This window comes from Helianthus annuus, chromosome 7 (assembly GCF_002127325.2).
Source record: "Helianthus annuus cultivar XRQ/B chromosome 7, HanXRQr2.0-SUNRISE, whole genome shotgun sequence".
Taxonomy (NCBI): domain Eukaryota; kingdom Viridiplantae; phylum Streptophyta; class Magnoliopsida; order Asterales; family Asteraceae; genus Helianthus; species Helianthus annuus.
In genome coordinates this window covers 94,501,148-94,521,401 of record NC_035439.2, presented here as the reverse complement: position 1 = coordinate 94,521,401, position 20,254 = coordinate 94,501,148, and the positions used below count along the sequence as shown (strand labels likewise).

Sequence of the window (20,254 nt, the reverse complement as noted above, 5' to 3'; positions counted from 1 at the left end):
CAACCCGTAAAGGACTATTTTTCACAGCAGTAAAAGCTGCATTTTTTCTGCAGAAAATTTATGTTACGCTTTTCGTCATAACTTGTAAACTGGATAGAGTTAGGTGGTGAATTTTGTACAGAAGCGGGGCACGGATGTTGCCGAAAATCTCAAACTTGAATTTCACCAATCGGGCTGACGATGATTTTTAAATGAATTGTTCCGTGGACTGCAGTCAGAAAGTGACGAATTTGACTGCAGCCCAGTAAATGATTTTTATTAAATAATCGGTAATGAAGTAGGTTCCGAGATTTTTACACAAGGTGACGTGCACTACTTAGAACGTTCTGCAAATTATTTAGAATTTTTGGAATAAGATAACTATTTTATAAAAATACCCGAATACAGCTCAGTTCTGGACGTAAGAGCTGAAACATTATCAGTTGTTATTTGCGTATCTAAATGTTGTTTATGCTATCTGATAATGATCCAACTTGTTTAATGTCAACGAAAGTGTTATGTGAAGTATTGTGTGCTTGACCATGAGTAAGTTATACTTATAGGTGGAATATGTATATGTGCGTAAATTGTCAAAGTGAGTGCATGGTGTGACAACCGGTAATTTACGGCTCCTAATGACGCGCAAAACGAGGATTAGAACGATAATGAATAGTGTTTAATTCTCATATAAATTTTTGTTGAAAACCAACTTTGTAATCATAATAACGTATTTTTGTATCGTAAGTTAAGATTGCGAGTGCCGGTAACAATTTTGTAGAAAAAAAAAGAGAGTTGTACTAAACTAACATATATTATTTTATATATGTCGTAAACTATACGAGTATCGACACCATATTGGTACGTACCGTGACGAACCAAACTGATTTCGACTGAACAACATCGGTGCTGGCCATAGTAGTCTGGTTATTGGCACTTGTTTTATGGTTTTCGATTGATTTAAAGTAGGTATCTATATCCTTTTGACATATCACGACTTCATTTTTTTTAGTTCTCATTTTATAACGAATGAAGAAACGAACTGAAATGATTCCATAATATTATATGGTCTTGAACTTTATAATATTATTTCAAACTTAAATATTATGTAAGGCCATATTCTCCTTCATGACTCATGAGACATATTTCATACAAACACACTTGTACTTGTACTGTATTATTATTTGCACTATACAACCCAAATACAATTTCCTCTATTGTACTCCTATTGGCCGAATTAATTACAACATATTCATAATCACCGTCTTTTTTTTTTCTTTGGATAACTCTTATACACAATGTACCCATGAGCTTTCTAATCAAATAAATGCATAAGACACTGAATTGTTTAATCAAAAGCACTTCCTTTGACCCCCTTCTACACGTTATCATCATCACTTCACAAGCTTTCATGCACACAGGTCATTATTGTATTAAACAAATAGAAACCCCATGCCCCATCCCTTTCTACGGTTTCACCAAACCGAACAACCACCTTTTAACCAAAGTTTAAGTTTAAGTGGTTAGTGTTGCTTACAACTCATCCATTCTTTACCCCTGTAAATACTACACTACAAAACAAACCCACACCCTCATTTCCCTACCAACATCATCAGCCGACACCCCTCTTTATCTCATCTCTCTCTAAACTACGACCACCGGAGTAATGTCCGGTCGCCGCACACCCTAACTCCTCCGCCCTCATCCACACACACCCGTTTCTCTCTCCCACCCGATCGCGGGTTTTGTTACCGGCGAACACCCAACCCAACCCACACACCAGCACCGGCTCTCTACCTCCCTCGTTTTCCGGCGACGATACACAGTGGCGAGTGGCGAGAAGACAGAATTCAGAGAAGAGAGAGAGAGAGAGACCGAGGAAAGAGTTTGAAGGCGAAAAACGCCGTTTTCGGCGACGATCTGCCGACGGTTACGGCGGCGGTAGTGCTCTGATTTGACAAAAATTCACGGTAAACCTCGTCCCCCGTTCTCTTCGTCTCCTGTTCTGTTTTTGATGAGGATACGTCCCCTGGCCGGACCGAATCATCGCCATAAGCAAGAACCGAACCGCGATACGGACAAAACCGGACCTCGCATCATAAGACAGGACGAACGCTATAATGGTCCGGTTTAACTAACTGGGTCCCACTCCCATAACTGCCATGATAGCGACTGGTCCGACCCTAACTAACTCGCCACATCAGCACACCCAAAAGCTATAAATACCCCGCCAAGGTCTCCAGCAAGGGGTAATCGTTATTCTCTCTCTCCCTGACTTATTTCCTCCTCACAAATACTTATTCTCACGCCCGAGCTTGGTCACAGAGAGGCCCCCCTCCCTGTGACGAGGCTAACGGCGTGCTTGTCTCTTGTGATCTTGCAGGTCTCTTGTTGGATCATCTGAAGTTCTACTCTGGCCAGTCCGTACCAACTGGTTTCTGAGTCTTCAGTGGCGCCATCCCCTCGAATTCACATAATTCATTTCGTTGTTCTCATTTTTTCGAAGTAATGGCAGAATTACCAACAGTAGTCTCCACCAGTCCTTTCCCATCTTACAATGATATATGGGAAGGAAATGCTAATTCCACAATCGCCTCAGCAGCCCCGACAGGCTCCACATCGGCTTCTACAGCTGCAAATGTTGTGGGTGGAAGTTCTGTCGCCACACTGTCCGTCACTGCTCCAGTCGTCACGCCACTACCGAGTTTCGACAACGCTTTCCTCTTAAGGAACGCTGATCTGTTGCGACAGTTACAGCAGCAACAGCAAAGAGATGAGATGCTGCAAAGTCTCCGAACAAACTTGTTTACCAGTGCTTACTCAGGGGGAAACCCTGTCTCCATCGGTCCTTTTGCTTCTGGATCTCTGGTAAGTTCTATGATCTCTACTTCTGTACCACATGTTACACAATTCTCATCCGTAACAAGTGCTCCGATGAATAACGGTCTAAACGACCTGTTTCTCCAGGGATCTCTGGGATTAAACCCCCAAGACCAAGAGTTGCTCATGCCATATCATCCCACGTCTATGACGTCGCAGTCAAAGTTCACGCTACGGATTGTCAATGCTCCACTCCCAGCTAAGCTGAAGATGCCTCCCACGTTAAAATTTTACGACGGTACGTCCGACCCGGACGACCACATGTTCGCATTTGCCGGAGCAGCTAAGGTCGAGCAATGGCCAATGCCGGCTTGGTGTCTTATGTTCGCCCAAACTCTCACCGGATCGGCTAGAGTTTGGTTCGATGGGTTGCCGGAGGGGTCGATCGATCACTTCGAGGACTTCCGACGTATATTCTTGCAAAACTTTTGTCAGCAGCGTCGCTGCAAAAAAGATATTACTGAGGTACACCACATCAAGCGCCGCGACGGAGAGTCCGTAGAAGATTTCATAGACCGTTTCAACCGAGAAAGTATGCAGATAAGTGGAGCAGTAGACCAGCTCCGAGTATCGGGTTTCTGTCGTGGTGTACGGAACAATCAATTGGTGGAAAAACTTCACGAAGATCTCCCAAAGACCATGGAGACGCTCATGGAACGGGCTCGAGCTTTTGTTCGAGGGAAGAGTGCCTGCGGCCAACCGAACGAAGCAACTGCTAGGAGCTCCAAAGCCCGAACCACGTCATGGAGACGGAACGCATCGCCACCAAAAGATAGGAGCAGTAATTGGAACAGAAACCGTGGTCCGTATCAAAAATCTGATCGAAGCAGTTTCCGAACAGGAAACGTGCGATTCAACAGTTTCTCTGAATTATCAAAATCACCGAGCGAAATTCTCAGCACGGAAAACACTCGATTTCCTACGCCATCAAAGCAACGGCCTACCTCAGATAAGCACTCCAAGAAATATTGTGAATACCACCGCGACAAAGGCCATACAACCGATGAATGTTGGGCTTTAAAGCAAGAAATCGAAAAGGCCGTCCGATCCGGTAAACTCTCACATCTTGTAAAGGAAGTAAAAGATGGAAAGAAGCCAGCAACAGTGGTTGACAATCCGAACACCGAACCAGGAATCAATATGATCCGGTCAGTAGAACCGAGAGGAGTTAAACGATCGAACCAACATATGGCAGCATGGATGCGTCAGCCGATGTATTTTCCTCCGGTCGATCCCGAAGATGCTCGGGACGGACCGATCACAATTTCAGCTGTTGTCGCCGGGCACATGGTCCGACGTATTTACGTAGATGGGGGAAGCGCCTTCGAGATCATGTATATCCAGTGTTTCCAACAGCTGAATCCCCAAACAAAAAGGAAGCTGATCGAAGTATCTACCCCATTGATAAGCTTTTCAGGAGAAGTAGTCCGTCCGATAGGACAAATTACTCTTCCAACCACATTCAAAGAAGGTAGCAAAAGTCGGACGGTGCCACTAACCTTCCTTGTTGTTCGAACTCATTCTTCTCACAACATAATACTTGGGCGCCCCGGATTGCGAGCTCTAGGAGCAATCAGTTCGACAATACACGGAGCTATTAAGTTCCCTACCGAAGCCGGAGTCGCAACCATCTGTTCAGAGTCGAATTCATTGGTCGCCGAAGTAAGACATACAGCCGAAACGAGCTCTAAGAAGTCTGAAGTACCTACCGAGCTATGGGCAATCAACCCAGACTTCCCCGAACAACAAGTGGCTATCGGGGCTCAGCTCCCAAAACGAACAAAGAAACTTTTATGGGAATTGCTAAGTAACTCGATAGATGTCTTTGCGTGGCAGCATTCTGATATGCAGGGAGTCCCCAGATCGATGGCACAACATCACCTGAATGTAAAAGATTCAGTCAAGCCAATAGCACAAAGAAAGAGACACATGGCACCGGATCGAGCAAAAGCCATAGCAAAAGATGTTAAAAGTCTCCTAGACGCGGGAATCATTCGGGAGGTTCGGTATCAAACATGGGTATCAAACCCCGTGATGGTACAGAAAAAAGATAACTCATGGAGAATGTGCATCGACTTCACCGATCTAAACAATGCGTGCCCAAAAGATTGTTTCCCTCTCCCAGAGATCGATGAGAAGATCGACTCCGTTGCAACATTCAGGCTAAAATGTTTTTTGGACGCTTACAAAGGCTATCACCAAATACAAATGGCGGTCGAAGATGAGGATAAGACGGCCTTCGTCACCAATGAAGGGGTGTTTTGTTTCAAAAAGATGCCGTTCGGCTTGAAAAACGCCGGTGCTACGTACCAGCGCCTGATGAACAAAGCTTTTAAGGACCAGATCGAACGAAACGTAGAGGTGTACGTCGATGACATCGTGATAAAAAGCCATGATGAGGCCGCCATGCTGAAAGATATACTCGAAACATTTACTCGGCTCCGAAGCATTAACATGAAGTTGAATCCGAAAAAATGTACATTCGGGGTGGAAGAAGGCAAGTTCCTCGGGGTCATGGTTGGGTCAAAAGGCTTACGAGCCAACCCCGACAAAATTGACGCCGTTCTTACAATGAAGCCCCCGACGTCAGTTAAAGAAATTCAGTCCTTAAACGGACGATTAGCTGCTCTCCATCGCTTTTTATCAAAAGCTGCAGACCGATCGCTCCCATTCATGGACGTTCTCAGAAAAAGCTTTAGATCGGAGTTTAAATGGACGGGAGAGGCCGCGCGAGCTTTTGAAGAACTTAAAGAATGTTTGGGCACCTTGCCAACCCTCACCGTACCAGAAGAAGACGAAGTATTAACGGTGTATTTAGCTGCATCATTCGGAGCCATCAGCGCGGTATTAGTTGCTCACCGAACGGGGAAACAAATCCCCATTTACTATGTAAGCCGAACGTTGAAGGATTACGAAACAAGATACTCAAACTTGGAAAAATTAGCCTTGGCCTTAGTCCATGCTTCAAGAAGGCTTCGTCGATATTTTCAGGCCCATCCAATCGAGGTACGAACGGACCAAAGAATCCAACACGTTCTCAGACGACCCGAGGTCTCAGGCCGAATGGCGAAGTGGGCAATTGAGTTGGGCGCATTCAACATTACCTTCCGAACCAAAGGTCCGTTAAAAGGACAGGTGATAGCTGATTTTTTGGTCGAAATACCGGAAGAGAAAGAAACTGAGGGGGCAGGTAAAGCTCCGGAGAAGCCATGGTCTTTATATACCGATGGTGCCTCTAGTGCCGAAGGGTCAGGAGCGGGCCTAATTCTCACCGACCCAGACGGAACGGATGTAACGTATGCGCTCCGGCTAGAATTCAAAAGTTCCAACAACGAGGCCGAATATGAAGCTCTCCTGGCCGGCCTACGCCTAGCACAAAAAGTCGGAGCCAAGAATGTTGTGGCCCATGTAGACTCGCTGCTCGTAGCAAATCAGGTAAATGGAGAGTACGAAGCGAGGGAGCCAAACATGATCGAATATCTCGAGCAAGTAAGGCAAGCAATGGCTTTGTTCGAAGCATGTAGGGTCGAACATATCCCCCGAAGCAAAAACAAAAAAGCGGATGCACTAAGCAAGTTGGCATCAGTGTCATTCAGCCACTTGGCCAAAGAAGTAAGAGTGGAAGTTTTAGCTACACCGTCAATCGCAGCTCCGCAAGTAATGCAAGTTGAAGTTCCATCACAAACATGGATGACGCCAATAATTAATTATTTGGTGCATGATGTTCTGCCAACTGACAAAGCGGAAGCAAGAAAGGTCCAGATCAACTCCCTCCAGTATCAGATGCAGGAAGGAGGCTTATACCGAAAGACCTTTCTCGGACCATTGCTAAAGTGTCTGGATCCGGAGCAAGCTAGTTACATCATACGGGAAATACACTATGGCATCTGCGGTATCCATGCCGGGCCCAAAATGATCGTAACAAAGGTAAAAAGCGCAGGGTATTACTGGCCCGGAATGCACGAAAGCGCCGTGAAAGAGCTCCAGCAATGTGACGAATGTCAGAGGCACGCACCTATCAGTCTCCGAGCTAAAAATGAAATGATTCCAGTAACCGCCGCCTGGCCCTTTCAAAAATGGGGCGTCGATATAGTCGGACCTTTCCCGAGATCGAGCGGAAGTGCACAATACCTGTTGGTTGCAGTGGATTATTTTACTAAGTGGGTAGAAGCTCGTCCATTCACAACCATCTCCGGCTATAACGTGACACGATTTTTCTGGGAACAAATAGTATGCCGATTCGGCCTGCCGCTCTACATCATAAGCGACAATGCAAAACAATTCGCGGAAAATCCCTTCAAACGGTGGTGTGAAAGTTTAAAAATCAACCAAGTTTTCTCCTCGGTTGCTCACCCCCAGGGCAACGGGCAGGTGGAGCAGATTAATCGTCGCATCGTTGATGGCATAAAAAGAAGGTTAGGACAGGAAGGAAAAGGCTGGGCGGATGAATTACCGAACGTCTTGTGGGCGCACCGAACATTGCACAAAACTAGCAACGGTGAAACACCGTTCAGCCTGACCTACGGAACTGAAGCAGTGATTCCGGCCGAGATTGGACTCCCAAATCAAAGGCACAAGAATTGGGAAGAAAACGAACGCGAACTCCGATCCAACCTTGACCTACTGGAAGAGCGCCGAAACATAGCCGCAATCAAAGAGGCTCGGTACAAGGAAAAAATCGAGAAGTATTACAATGCACGGGCTAAAATCTACAAGTTTAAAGTCGGAGACTACGTGCTCCGAAACAACGACGCAAGTCGCGTCGAAGCCCCCGGCAAACTTACCCCAAAGTGGGAGGGGCCATACCGAGTCAAGGAAGCCAGTGAGAAGGGCTCGTATGTGCTAGAAAAGCTTGACGGAACCCCAGTGCCTCGAACATGGAATGGGGTACACTTAAAAAAGTGCTTCATGTAAGCAACCAGCTACGGCTGAGGAAGATCGCTAATTTACATTTTAGTATTTCCAAATTTCAATATGTAAATCGGGAGGGCATACCCCGATAATTTGTTACTTCCTTTTGTAATCGGGATGTTTTTTCCCCGAATTAATGAATAAAGCGATCTATATCTTTATAAACATAAAGGTAGCATACATACAAGTTCGAACAAAAATTCTAAACGTGCACGAACGGGCCACGACCCATGCCTCGCGCTGATCGAGAAGGCTTAAATAGTTAAAAAGAAAATTGAAATCTATTGAGCAGGTGAAGCACTTCATCTGGTGCGATCACCAAGATTAAAGGTATACAGCAAAGGTTTGGACGCAAACCGATGCTAAGTAACTGAGTTAAAAATAAAAGATTTAACACAAAAATAGTTATACATCTTTGATTGAACGATCAAATGTACTTCAGGCAAAGCAAACTGATGAGACACATTGTACGGTTACAAAAAAAAAAGAAACAACATTAAACATGAGCTATATTATCATCATCTCCAACAATGGGAAGTTTACTTCTTTGTTGAATAACCGATAGGGGCTCATCTAATAAGTCAGCCACCTTGTCGAGAACAGAGATATTAAGCTCATCGAAAGCTTTCACCGCAGCGTCTAGGGCACTCTGAGCTCCAGCATCATAACCTGGAACCTCTTCCGCAGAGCCAACTAGATTCTGCGCGGCCTTAAAACCCTGTTTTATCCCCTCATTCGCCCCAACTGCATTAACACTGTTGACAAGATCAGAAACCACCTTCTCTAATTCGGGGCTCTGATGCACCAGCTTAACAACCCATGCGACCCCATCTGTCAGAAACCATTGCTTGGTAAGTTTCAGCTCCGACAGTTCCGCGTATGCTTCAATTATATCACGCTCGCACCGGATCAACATTCCTCTAGCTTCATCAATTGTTGTCTTGTGCGATTCGATCTCCCTGTCGCGAGCTCTCTCAATTTCGCCTTTAGCTGCAAAGGAACGACGTTCAAAAGGATCAACAATGACAATATAAGAAGAAGAAGAAAGAAGCAAAGATCATGAACATACCATCAGATAAACGGTGGTAGTCAGCCAGAAGTTGGTCATGAGACGCCTGCATTTCTTTAAGCTCGGCTGCATGCTTCATCTCTACACCGGTTAACTTTTTCTCCAAATCATCAACTTTCGACTTAAAAATCTCCAAATCCTGAAGAGCTTTATCTCGAGCCTCGTAAGCGGCCGCAGCCGACGCTTGGGACGACTTGTTAACCTCCTTGGCCTCTAAATTTTGTTCTTTCAAACGATCAACCTGAGCTCGAAGAGAATTCAATTCCTGTTTCGTTTTCGAACGGATGTTATCTTCTTTTTCCAAGTTAGCAACCTCACGTCGAAGCTTGTTGCAATTTGACTCCGATTCAATCCAACGTTTATACGTTTCCACCACCAATGAGTTAGACTGTGCCTGATTCACCATAAGGGCGTTTCCAAGTTCCGGGCCACTCATCTTTCGATAATGAGAGTGTTCTGCTGGAGTCCCAAAATGGAACAGTGCCATCTTCGCCGATAAAGCGTCCACTATCCGATCCTTGTTCGCCAACGACCACTCCGGGATATACTTCTCCAATGCCCTAGCCGAATCCATATCCTCAATGCCGCCCGAACCTAACTCCCGTGATAAGAAAACAGCTTCAGTGTTAAACCATAAAGGGGACGAAGAGGCACTGTCCCCACCATCAACAGGTTTGGGACTCGGCCTTGACACGTTAGAGGCAACCCCCGTGGTAAACTTACCCGAAGGAGACGGTTCGATTCTTTTAGGATCGGAGGTACGAACATCAGTAACAACTTTAATGCCTCCTCCTCCAAAGGACAATGGACTAGACGGAATGTTTTGCGGATGGTCCCTGGGGGTACGACCCTCATGAAGATGAGCATCCAAATTTTCTAACACACCCCCAGCAGCAGAAAACCCAGTAACTTGGTCATCATCATCATCCAGAGTAATAGTTTTAAGATCTAACTTCGTTTTCTTCTGTTTAAGCTTCGGACCAGATTTAGACGAAGCCCTCTTCCTTTTTAAAGTAATATGAGGCTCCCCACCTTCATTTTCATCCTCCTCATCACCATCGTCGCCCCCCTCCAAGTTCTCGGCACGCTCTCCTTCGTCTCCCACCGATAAATGAATTCCTTCATCCTCAATTATAAACTTAGAGCCCGATCCTTTTGACCCGATCGAAGCACCTCCTTTTCCTTTACCCTCACCGCTGCCAGTTGCCGTCACAATCTGAGCCGCAGTAACATTCCCTATTGGAGCCGAAGGGTTCGGGCCCGCACTCCCTTGGACGTTTAAACCTCCTCGATCATCCAGAGCTTCCGGCTCCCGAATCTGATAAAGATTATCGTTCACCACGGTTAGATACGGATGATCGCTCTTCGGTGTCCTCGTAGCGCGAAGCTCAAGCTCTTTGGAGTCAAAGGACTTCAACCTTAACGCCTCTCTCAAACCCATAACTGCAAAAAAGATAAACAAGCAGCATACAAAGTTCGGTACGGTGTATATATATAAAAAAAAAAAAAAAAAAAAAAATTTTGAGAGACGCGGCAAGTGCCACGACCAAAAAGTAAGAAGCGTGACTAACCCTCTCCGTCCCACCTAAGGGTAGGATACCACGCCAGCTCGGACCAAATCGTGCTGATCCGTCCCATAACAAGAATGTGTTCCGGATAACTTTGAATGCGACCTGCTTCCTTAATCAAGGCTGCATATAAGGTCCTATTAAAATCGAAGTCCTTAGGGAGAGAAGACGGGAGTTTCATCTTCTTAGTCCTCCAAACCATGAACTCCGGAACGCATCGGTCATCAACGTAGAAGAATCGTTCTTTCCAGTCCTTTATACTAGTAGTAATCCATGTATAGCAGCAGGAGTCCTTATCTCTGACCTCAAAGGTATACCAGTTACCGGACCGATTCAACTTGTAAAAAGCCCGGAACACATCCAAGTCCGGTTCGGATCCTAAGCCACGACAAGACAGCTCAAAATGACACACCTTGGCAAGGCCAAAAGGGTTCATCTGAGTAATATGCACCTCGTGAAACGTGAGAACCCCGACCAAGAACTTCGTCAGAGGGAGGCGGTAGTTACAATAATCAAATAAGCGCGTGTACACCCCAATCTTCCCCGGAGGAAACGGAAAAATAGGGTTATCCTTTTTAGGGAGGACAGGGTGCAGAGATGCAGGGATTGCATACCTTTCTATATACCAATCTAAACCATTTTTAGTTAAAGTATTAAAACAACCGGACAGGTTGTTTTTCGACGCCATAGTAGAAAGAAGCTAACCTGTATTTGTAGACCGCCCGTTCTCGGAGAAGAAAAGGTAAAGAAGATGAGGAAGATAAAGAGTAAAAAGAAAAAAGAAGTGAAAAGGTAAAAAACAGATTATTCTGCCCCCTTTATATAGGGATAAAGAAACCGACTTCGAACCACCAATCAGGTGGCGACACGTCATGATGGATGACACCCATCAGCCATCACATCAGGCGGGAAAAGTAAAAACGACCGTCGGTTACCCAACTATGGTCACCGCCTTGAAATTCAAAATTCAAAAAAAAAGAAAAAGCGACAAAACCGGAGACGTTTAAACCGCCAAGATAACACTGCTATAGTTCGAAGCTGTTATCTAAGAAACACCACGAACTAGGGGGACTTGATGAGGATACGTCCCCTGGCCGGACCGAATCATCGCCATAAGCAAGAACCGAACCGCGATACGGACAAAACCGGACCTCGCATCATAAGACAGGACGAACGCTATAATGGTCCGGTTTAACTAACTGGGTCCCACTCCCATAACTGCCATGATAGCGACTGGTCCGACCCTAACTAACTCGCCACATCAGCACACCCAAAAGCTATAAATACCCCGCCAAGGTCTCCAGCAAGGGGTAATCGTTATTCTCTCTCTCCCTGACTTATTTCCTCCTCACAAATACTTATTCTCACGCCCGAGCTTGGTCACAGAGAGGCCCCCCCTCCCTGTGACGAGGCTAACGGCGTGCTTGTCTCTTGTGATCTTGCAGGTCTCTTGTTGGATCATCTGAAGTTCTACTCTGGCCAGTCCGTACCAACTGGTTTCTGAGTCTTCAGTTTTGATGACAAAAGATGATGATTATTGCTGATTTTTGTTGAAGATTATAACTTGGTGGCTGAGATTGATAAGGGTGTGCAGTTTTAATTCCAGTTGGTTCAGAAATTGCGGCTCGGGAGCATCGGTTCGGCTCAACGGTTAACCGGTCAAGTCATGGGTCTCGGTTCAGTTCAGATGTCGGTTCTGATCTTGTATATTTCGGTTCAGATTTTGGGTGCGGTTCCAAGACGGTCAACAGCTGGTCAACAGTCGGAATTTTGGGGTTCGGGTCAACTGTAGTTCGGGTTTGTTTCGACTCGAGTTATGTTTGGTTCGGTCCAAGCTGGTCAATAGAAGGCTCGGTGCAGTTTCGGGTCTCGATTCGGCTCGGTCATTTAGTCAACGGTCAGATTTGGTGCTTGGCCAACTTCAGTCAACAGACAGTCAACGGTCAACTGTCGGGTCAACAAGCAGTTAACACACGACCCGGTAAAGTTTAACGACGCGAAATTAACGTAGATTTTTATAGATTTTGGACTTTATATAGTTAAACGCGACCGAGCTCGACCCGTTTCGTTTTGGTATTAGTTTACATTTATTATTACTTGACGAAACTATATATATTTGATTACATTGCATTGGATTATTGGTTGAATTTTGAAAAAATATAGCGACACTTAGATGTCGGGATCGTCCAAAAACAGAGGAAACTCTGTCCGATTTTCATAAAAATCCAAAACCCGAAACGTATTTTATTCCAACGACACTTATCAAAAAGTTGAGTTTTTTTTCTTATCAGATAAAGTATAAAGTGTATTCCTCATTTTGGCGATGTTTACTAGTTAACGAAAACTCATACGAAATTAATGTTACTATGTTTATTTTAGACGTGTAAGTTTATAAAATAAAAATAATTGTTTATATTTATTTCAACGCCGTTACCTCGTGTTATTTTATAAAATAAATATAATCGTCTATATTTATTTCGAACGTCGGAATTCTAGATTTATATACTTCAAACATTTAATATTCGAAAATCTTATAAAATAAATATAGTTAATTATATTTATTTCAATCGTCTAGAATATGAATCTATTTTTATAAAATGAGTATAGTCGATTATATTCATTTCAAACGTCGAGTTTCCGAATATATATATGTTGATCTATTTATTTATTTCCATCCTACGAAAACTACAACGGTATATTACCGTATCATATACGACACAACAAGACACGCCCTTATCCGTATACGTATTTCTATTCGCGACAACTACCATGACTTTGTAAAAATATTTATATTTATATATATAAATATATGTATTCTAAATCACTCAAAAACTAAGTCGTTCTCGAGACTTGGTATCTGTCCCGCTTAATGGGATCAAATAACCATAAATTGGTTATTTCAAAACCAAGACGATAACACTATACTAGAATCGTTTAGTTAACGATTCGGTAGAGCTCGGACACGTAGTTTAGCTACGTCGTTTATTTAGTAACTTATAAGTATTCCTTCGTAGGAATGTTAGAGGTTGCATGCTAGCACGTTCACGTTCTTGGAACGACATCACAGAAATCACTTTTAGCTAGCTTTGCACAAGGATATCAAGGTGAGTTCATAACCCCCACTTTTTACTGTTTTACATTTTTATAAATGTTTTCGGGGGTGGAAAGACATGCAAAGTTTTGCAAAGTTAAACTATATTTCGATGAACGAAAACTCACATTTCTAAACCAATTTGAAATTAAATTTCAACAAACTCGAATGGTTTACGAACAATTTATACAAACATACCGGTTTTACAAAACGTGCATGATTTTCATGACTAGTGACAGGAATGTCCTAGTTACTACAACGGGACTGGGTTGTTCTGCGTACGAACAACGAGACAACCCAATGGGTTTATGTCCCCCTTTTTCTTTTGAAATACATATTAACTAGGGTATGATTAAGCTATGGAATGAACTCTTGGATCACGTGCGAATAGGCGCTAACTTAGGCACCATTAATCCTTTTAAGGACCACGGAACAGGGGGTAGATCTATCGGGTACGGGCGAGCCCCACTCACGGTCCTTGTGCGGCCACTTAGAGTGCTTTTGTGTCCCTGTCGAAGTGAATCGACACTTAAATCGTCTACCGGGTTGAGTGCTTCCTATGTCGACACACATATTAATGTCTTAGCTACACATTAATGATCAACATGTTCATAGACGCATTACATACCTACTTATAAACTGAACTTTCAAATGTTTTTAAGATTCATTTGATGTAAACTCACAAATACATGGATTTACAAACTTTGGTAACGTTTTTCAAATTATACTTAAGTGAGAGGACGCACTGATCCTGCTTACAAAGGTTCGTTTGGGCTCGGCCCATTCTCTCGTGCAATGCACAAAGACTCTTGTGGACTAGACTCACAATTTTTCATATATCATGCCAAGAAAATAATTTTACTATATTTTCTCAACAACTTTGAAACCGGTTATCAAAAAGATTTATTTTAAATCTTTTCAAAACAAACTATGAACTCGCTCAACTTTATGTTGACTTTTTCGCATGTTCTTTCTCAGGTTGCATTTTTAAGACTATGGAACGGTTGGAATAGGAGAACCCACGGGATTTCGAGTACTTAGTGGGCGTGCATTGCTTAGAAGTCTTAGCTTATTTGCTTCCGCTGTGCAATGAAGATACCGGTCCAGTCACGCCAGCTCTGATATTTCGGGGTGTGACACATGGTACGTGTTAGATACGTGTAGGAGCTTTGTGCAGTATTTGAACATACTAATAAACTAAATGGTAATCGTGTTAGGACGTGATTGACCTACCTTGACTCCTAACCATTTTTAGAGACCAACCGAGCAATCAAAGGTGAGTTCACACTTTTCATCAAAGCATGGGATTCCCGGTGGTTTGGGAATGGGTTAAATAACAACTGTCCCCTTGGGTGGGATGCAACCTGCGCATTCTCCTTGCAGGCCCGGTGATAAGTATGGGCAGGTAGGGCAATGGACCCAGGCCTAAAGTTCTTGAGGGCCCAGAGTTTTTTAAAAATATCCTATATACTATATGTTTTTGTTATTGGGCTTAGCAGTCAACCTAATTATTATAGTCAGCCTTCATTTGTGATTGACGTGAAGACGTAATGAGCGGGAATCCGGAATAGAATACGAAGCGACGACAGAGTAACATGCAACGCACACACAAAGCAATTAGAAATCAAAGATTCAAATCGGGTCGGTTCACTGTTCAGCAGCGCAGCGGCCACGAAATCAGTGATTCGGAATCGCGTTACAGGTTAGTTCCTTGTTCAGCAGCGACGATTTTGTTTGTTGTAAAAAACGTAAGTGATTTATTGTCTATTTGTGTCTATTGTCAAAAACGATTTTGTTTATTGTCAAAAACGTAAGTGATTTTGTTTATTGTAAAAAACGTAAGTGATTTACTGTTCAGCAGCGACGATTTTTGTTTATTGTCAAAAACATGCCCACGAAATCAGTGATTTATTGTCTATTTGTGTCAAAAACAGGCCCACGAAATCAGTGATTTATTGTCTAGTTTATGGTTGTAAATTGTTCAAGTGTGATTAGAAGTAATCGCTTTGTGCTCAAGTGTGATTCGGGTTGTAATCGCTTTGTGTTCATGTGTGATTCGGGTCGTAATTTACAAATAGGGTTAGGATTGTTTGGTATTGTTAAATGTTGATTGTTGAAAATTATATGGGCCCGATTTATTTTTAGTGGCTCCAGGCCCAAAACGTTTCGAGATTTCTCGGAGACGGCACTGTCTCCTTGGGTAGAATACGTACCTCCGCCCTCCTTAGGAAGGGTGACAACCGTTATAATACATGTCTTAAGCATACTAGACAACATCTCTATCTTACTTAAGTCCCCCATATTTTATATCGACTTAATCGCCGTGCCAATGACGAACGGGTTATTAGTTAAATAGCACTATTAGGTTTGACAAGCTTCACACCGTGCCGCAGAGGACGGGCGTGGACTAATATACTTGGGCACTTAGTCAATGATGATAAACATTGACTTGGGGTACTCAACATAACTTCAATCAGTAGTCGATATGGTAATGGGTCTAGTGGTGTAAAACAGTGGGGTAGCTCCCCATGGCATGTTTTTATAAAAAACAAGAAACTTAACAACTTATGGTTTTTGGAACAACATTAAAACGAACAACCAACTGTGAACTCGCCAACTTTTTGTTGACACACTACTGCATGCTTTGCAGGTTGCTAGGTACATCGATGGAGCTTGCACGAGGAGTGGACGTTGTGGCTAGGAATCAACTGTTGGATTCCTAACATTACACTTTATGCTTTTAAACTATTAATGGTTATGCTTCCGCTAACTTTTAAACTTGGTTTTGGACTTTGGTTTTGTGAACACTAAACGTTTTGTTTGCGTTGGTTTTACTTTACTTTACTTAATGTTCAGTATGATTGGTGGTATGATCCTGTTCAGTCACACGCCTCGTGGTAATACTACGCTTGTGGATTTTTGAGGGTGTCACAGAACCGGTTATCGGATATAGTCGGGTACAAATCGGTTCCGATTCCAGGTTCGGGTTTTGGTCCTAAAATGAATACCCTATGCGTACCCTACGGGTAGGGTCGGTTTCGGGTTTGGTTACTAAATACCCGGTTATAAAAATACCCGATTCCAGGTTTTTTCCCAGGTACAGTTCCGTTTTTTTTGCACCTCTGCATGTGGTCCAAAGTGTAATTTTAATGCTTACATTCTAAGCCCTTTAGACCAGAGGGTATGGGCTCCGTCCTCCGGCCCGTCCTCCCGCCGCCGCCCCAAAAAGACCACCCCCCATGCCCGTCGCCGTCCCAGCCCCGTCCAAATCGTCCTCCCCAATCCGATGATGGCGGGCCAACTTCCTCTCTCCTCACACACACACACGCGCGCACACACACGCGCGCGCGCACACACACACACACACACACACACACACATATATATATATATATATATAGGGGGCTGCTAGAATGAGAACCACCTCGAGTTGTAAGAACCGCGAGAACTACTTGATCCGGGTCGAGGTGGACCAATTTTTTTTTTCAAAAACGTAGATCCATGTATTATAAACACATTCGTAAAAAAAAATTAAAAAAAAAAATGTCCTGCGTGTAGTTTTTTACACCACAAGTTTGTGGTTTACGAGTTCCGTAAATTTACGGAACTCGTAAACCACAAACTTGTGGTGTAAAAAACTACGCGTACGGCATTTTTTTTAAATTTTTTACGAATATGTTTATAATACATGCATCTACGTTTTTGAAAAAAAAATTTGGTCCACCTCGCCCCGTACGGTGTAGTTCTCGCGGTTCTTACAACTCGAGGTGGTTCTCATTCTAGCGGTCCCCTATATATATATATATATATATATATAAAGGGGTTCATCCCCCACCCATAGGTCCATCGTCTCCAAGCCTCTCCTACGTGGCGGTGACGTGACAGCCTATACTCATGGGGATGAGCCTCCCATACCCACTGGTCTTATAAATTATATTAGTAATTTAGCATTATTATTTCATAGCTTTTGTAATCAAATTTAACACAATATAAAAATTGGAACAAGAAAAGATTGACAGACCAAAACTCACATAAAATGTATTTTTTTAATGGAAGGATCACTAACGGACCAGTAGAGTATCATCGTGCTACTAGCGGAACTACCCGATCATATCCATCTTCACTAGGCAATAATGTCTATACACTAATTTAGGAGAAAACCCAATAAATCTGGAAAAAAAACCCCTATGAGAATCGAACTCAGGACCTGTCCCTAGGCCTTATCCCACCCAAAATGCCACTGGGCTATAATGGCATGGTCCACATAAAATGTATTTTTAATTGCATGAAACCTCTTAAACCTTTTCATTAAAAAAGTTCGATTATTATTGAAATTATATAATCTTGCATTTTTATTTGACCTGTATTCTTTTTAGCATATATTTCTTAATAACCCTTTTTACGTGTTAGCATAGCATAGTAATTAGTCAAAACGTGTTCTAGTCAACATGAGAAATTTTAACGACTCTAGTCGTTAATGGTGGTCACTTGTCACCGGCTATAGTTGGTCTGCACAACAGGGGTGGATCCATGGGTGTTTTGGGGTTCCTGGGAACCCCCTCGGTTTGAAAAAAAATGGAAAAAATTAGTGGAAGCCTTGTATGATTTGGAAAAAAATGTTGAAAAGTATTGAGAATCTATCAAAAGGAACCCGCTGGAAAACGTTTCTGGATCCGCCACTGCTACACAGTATGTGCTTATCATTTGTTATGGTTTATGGGTCATGTTCCACAAGTTCTGTCCATTGGGTGCTACTACTAATGGACCACTTGGATGCTACTATTGTCGTATCAGTTAAGCGCTATGGTTGCTACTGTAACCATTTTCCACATAAGTCATACTTCAGTTGCATATGGTTCATAGCAGATGTAGATCAGTTCATTTTGGAAATAAAACTACTTGTTTTATTAATAAAGTGTTGCCCTTTACAGCCAAAGACACTGTGAGAGATAACAAGAGCATTATTTATAGGCTTATAGCCAAATACACCATATGCTTCTAATATTCCCTTCATGCATAAGTTCCGGCCTTAATGAACGCTGCAAAAATGGGTTAAACTTTAAAACCAAATTCAAAAAAAAAAAAAAAAATTAAATAAATAAAATAAAAAATTAAAAAATTAAAAAAAAAAATCAAGAATTAAACAGAAGTGTAAATTTGAAGTTTAAAGTTCAAACATACGTGGAGCAGTCGGTGCTAGGGCTGATCTTGTAAGGGATGTTGACGCCACATTTCCCCGGGAGGCTGCTTGCAAAGCCGAGATTAATGCCAGAGTTGGACGCATACACACTCTTTAAGCATCCGCAGGCAGTCTGACGGTCAGGAGTCGACTTTGCAGCATTATTGAGTCCTTTAACTCCACCACAACAAGCCGGTGGCACAGGACCCCCTTTCATTAGGTACCCTAAGCATGGCGCCAAGGAGCTGACCACCTGACCGCAGCTAATAGCCTCAGCACATGGTGCCACCACCACCATGCAAGCGAGTACAAGACACACAACCGTCATGACCATCTTCGCCATTTTGCTAGTATATCGACACTAAAAGTGTATTAAACTTAGAAGTTATGTTGGTGCATGATGCATTGTCACAAGGTGCATATTTATATTGGTTTTTTTTTTTTTTTTTTTGCATGTTCATGTGAGGTAGGGACCAACATAAATGAGACATTTAATGTTTATGATGTATGATCTTTCCTAACTTTGTGTAAAGTTAATTGAACTTGCTGCTTGTGTTAGTAATCTATTTCAACGATATTATTAATGGTTGAATCCAATTATAGATGACAAAAACCTATCCTTACTGACAAGAGTTTTCTAGTCTTTATTATGATAAAAACTTTTTAATAACCATATTAACACAAACAATCATTTAATAACATAAAGAACAAACACATTGTATACATAAACATAGTCTGCTAGTACAATTTGCAAATCTGAATAAAAAGAAAGGTACATTTGCCGACACAAAATCATATTTAATTTATCTGAAATAATTAAAGATTTTTTTAGATTGTAAGATTAACTGGTTTAGAATCAAAAACTCCGAAATGAGTACTTAACACAATACTTTGAGACAACACAAATTCCGTCATTTGCCTCAAGAGCTTCGATCGCAATACGATACTTTCGTTTTCGTAGATGTTTAATCAAGAACTTCGTATACTCGAAAACAACTTTACGTTGCTGGTAATAATAATATCATCAACGTAAACGAATAGAGGGATAAACAAATTATTATCAAATTTCACAAACTAAAAATAATTACTTTACACAAACCAATTGCTAGCAACATGTTACCTTCTTATTCTATTTTATTAAAGCTTGTTTTAAACCATACAAATGTTTAACTAACTTACCATCTTGTGTCTCATTTTTATTACAAAAAATACCATTCTAGACATATACACATCTTTAGACAACTTTCTATACAGAAACAAGTTATTACAAAAAATACAATTCTAGACATATACACATCTTTAGACAACTTTCCATACAGAAACAAGTTAATACAAAAAATACCATTCTAGACATATACACATCTTTAGACAACTTTCCATACAGAAACAAGTTATTAGGCTATAGGGTACGGTCATGACCCTCATGATCAGCATGACCCTCCACATCAATGCCATGTCACCTACTTCTAATCCATCATCCAAAACCACTACCCTAAGGGTGTGGTCATGACTCAAACCACTATTATCTTACTTTAATTTATTTTTGTGAAAAGAAAAGAAAATATTAAATATGGAAAGTA

General features: G+C 42.3%; 3 protein-coding genes across 4 annotated transcripts; 1 reads left to right on the top strand and 2 right to left on the bottom strand.

Annotated features, from left to right (window-relative positions):
- Positions 1–2,484: 2,484 nt before the first annotated feature.
- LOC110866656 lies at positions 2,485–7,770 on the top strand. Its single transcript, XM_022115798.1, has one exon. It carries the CDS (start codon positions 2,485–2,487, stop codon positions 7,768–7,770), a length of 5,286 nt encoding a protein of 1,761 aa, XP_021971490.1.
- A 375-nt stretch (positions 7,771–8,145) lies between these two features.
- LOC118480605 lies at positions 8,146–11,398 on the bottom strand. 2 transcript variants are annotated; one of them, XM_035975726.1, is made up of 4 exons: positions 10,408–11,398; positions 9,560–10,279; positions 8,837–9,430; positions 8,146–8,757 (listed from the first exon to the last, which is right to left on the bottom strand). In XM_035975726.1, exons 1-4 carry the CDS (start codon positions 11,090–11,092, stop codon positions 8,264–8,266), a joined length of 2,493 nt encoding a protein of 830 aa, XP_035831619.1. In that variant the 5' UTR covers positions 11,093–11,398; the 3' UTR covers positions 8,146–8,263. The 2 variants fall into 2 exon arrangements, with proteins under 2 accessions (XP_035831619.1, XP_035831618.1); XM_035975725.1 differs by having other exon boundaries at positions 8,213–8,757; positions 8,837–10,279; positions 10,408–11,395.
- Positions 11,399–18,376: 6,978 nt separating this feature from the next.
- Positions 18,377–19,083, bottom strand: LOC110868035 (non-specific lipid-transfer protein-like). Its single transcript, XM_022117118.2, has 2 exons — positions 18,677–19,083; positions 18,377–18,534 (listed from the first exon to the last, which is right to left on the bottom strand). Exons 1-2 carry the CDS (start codon positions 19,015–19,017, stop codon positions 18,525–18,527), a joined length of 351 nt encoding a protein of 116 aa, XP_021972810.1. The 5' UTR covers positions 19,018–19,083; the 3' UTR covers positions 18,377–18,524.
- Between the last annotated feature and the right edge of the window lie 1,171 nt (positions 19,084–20,254).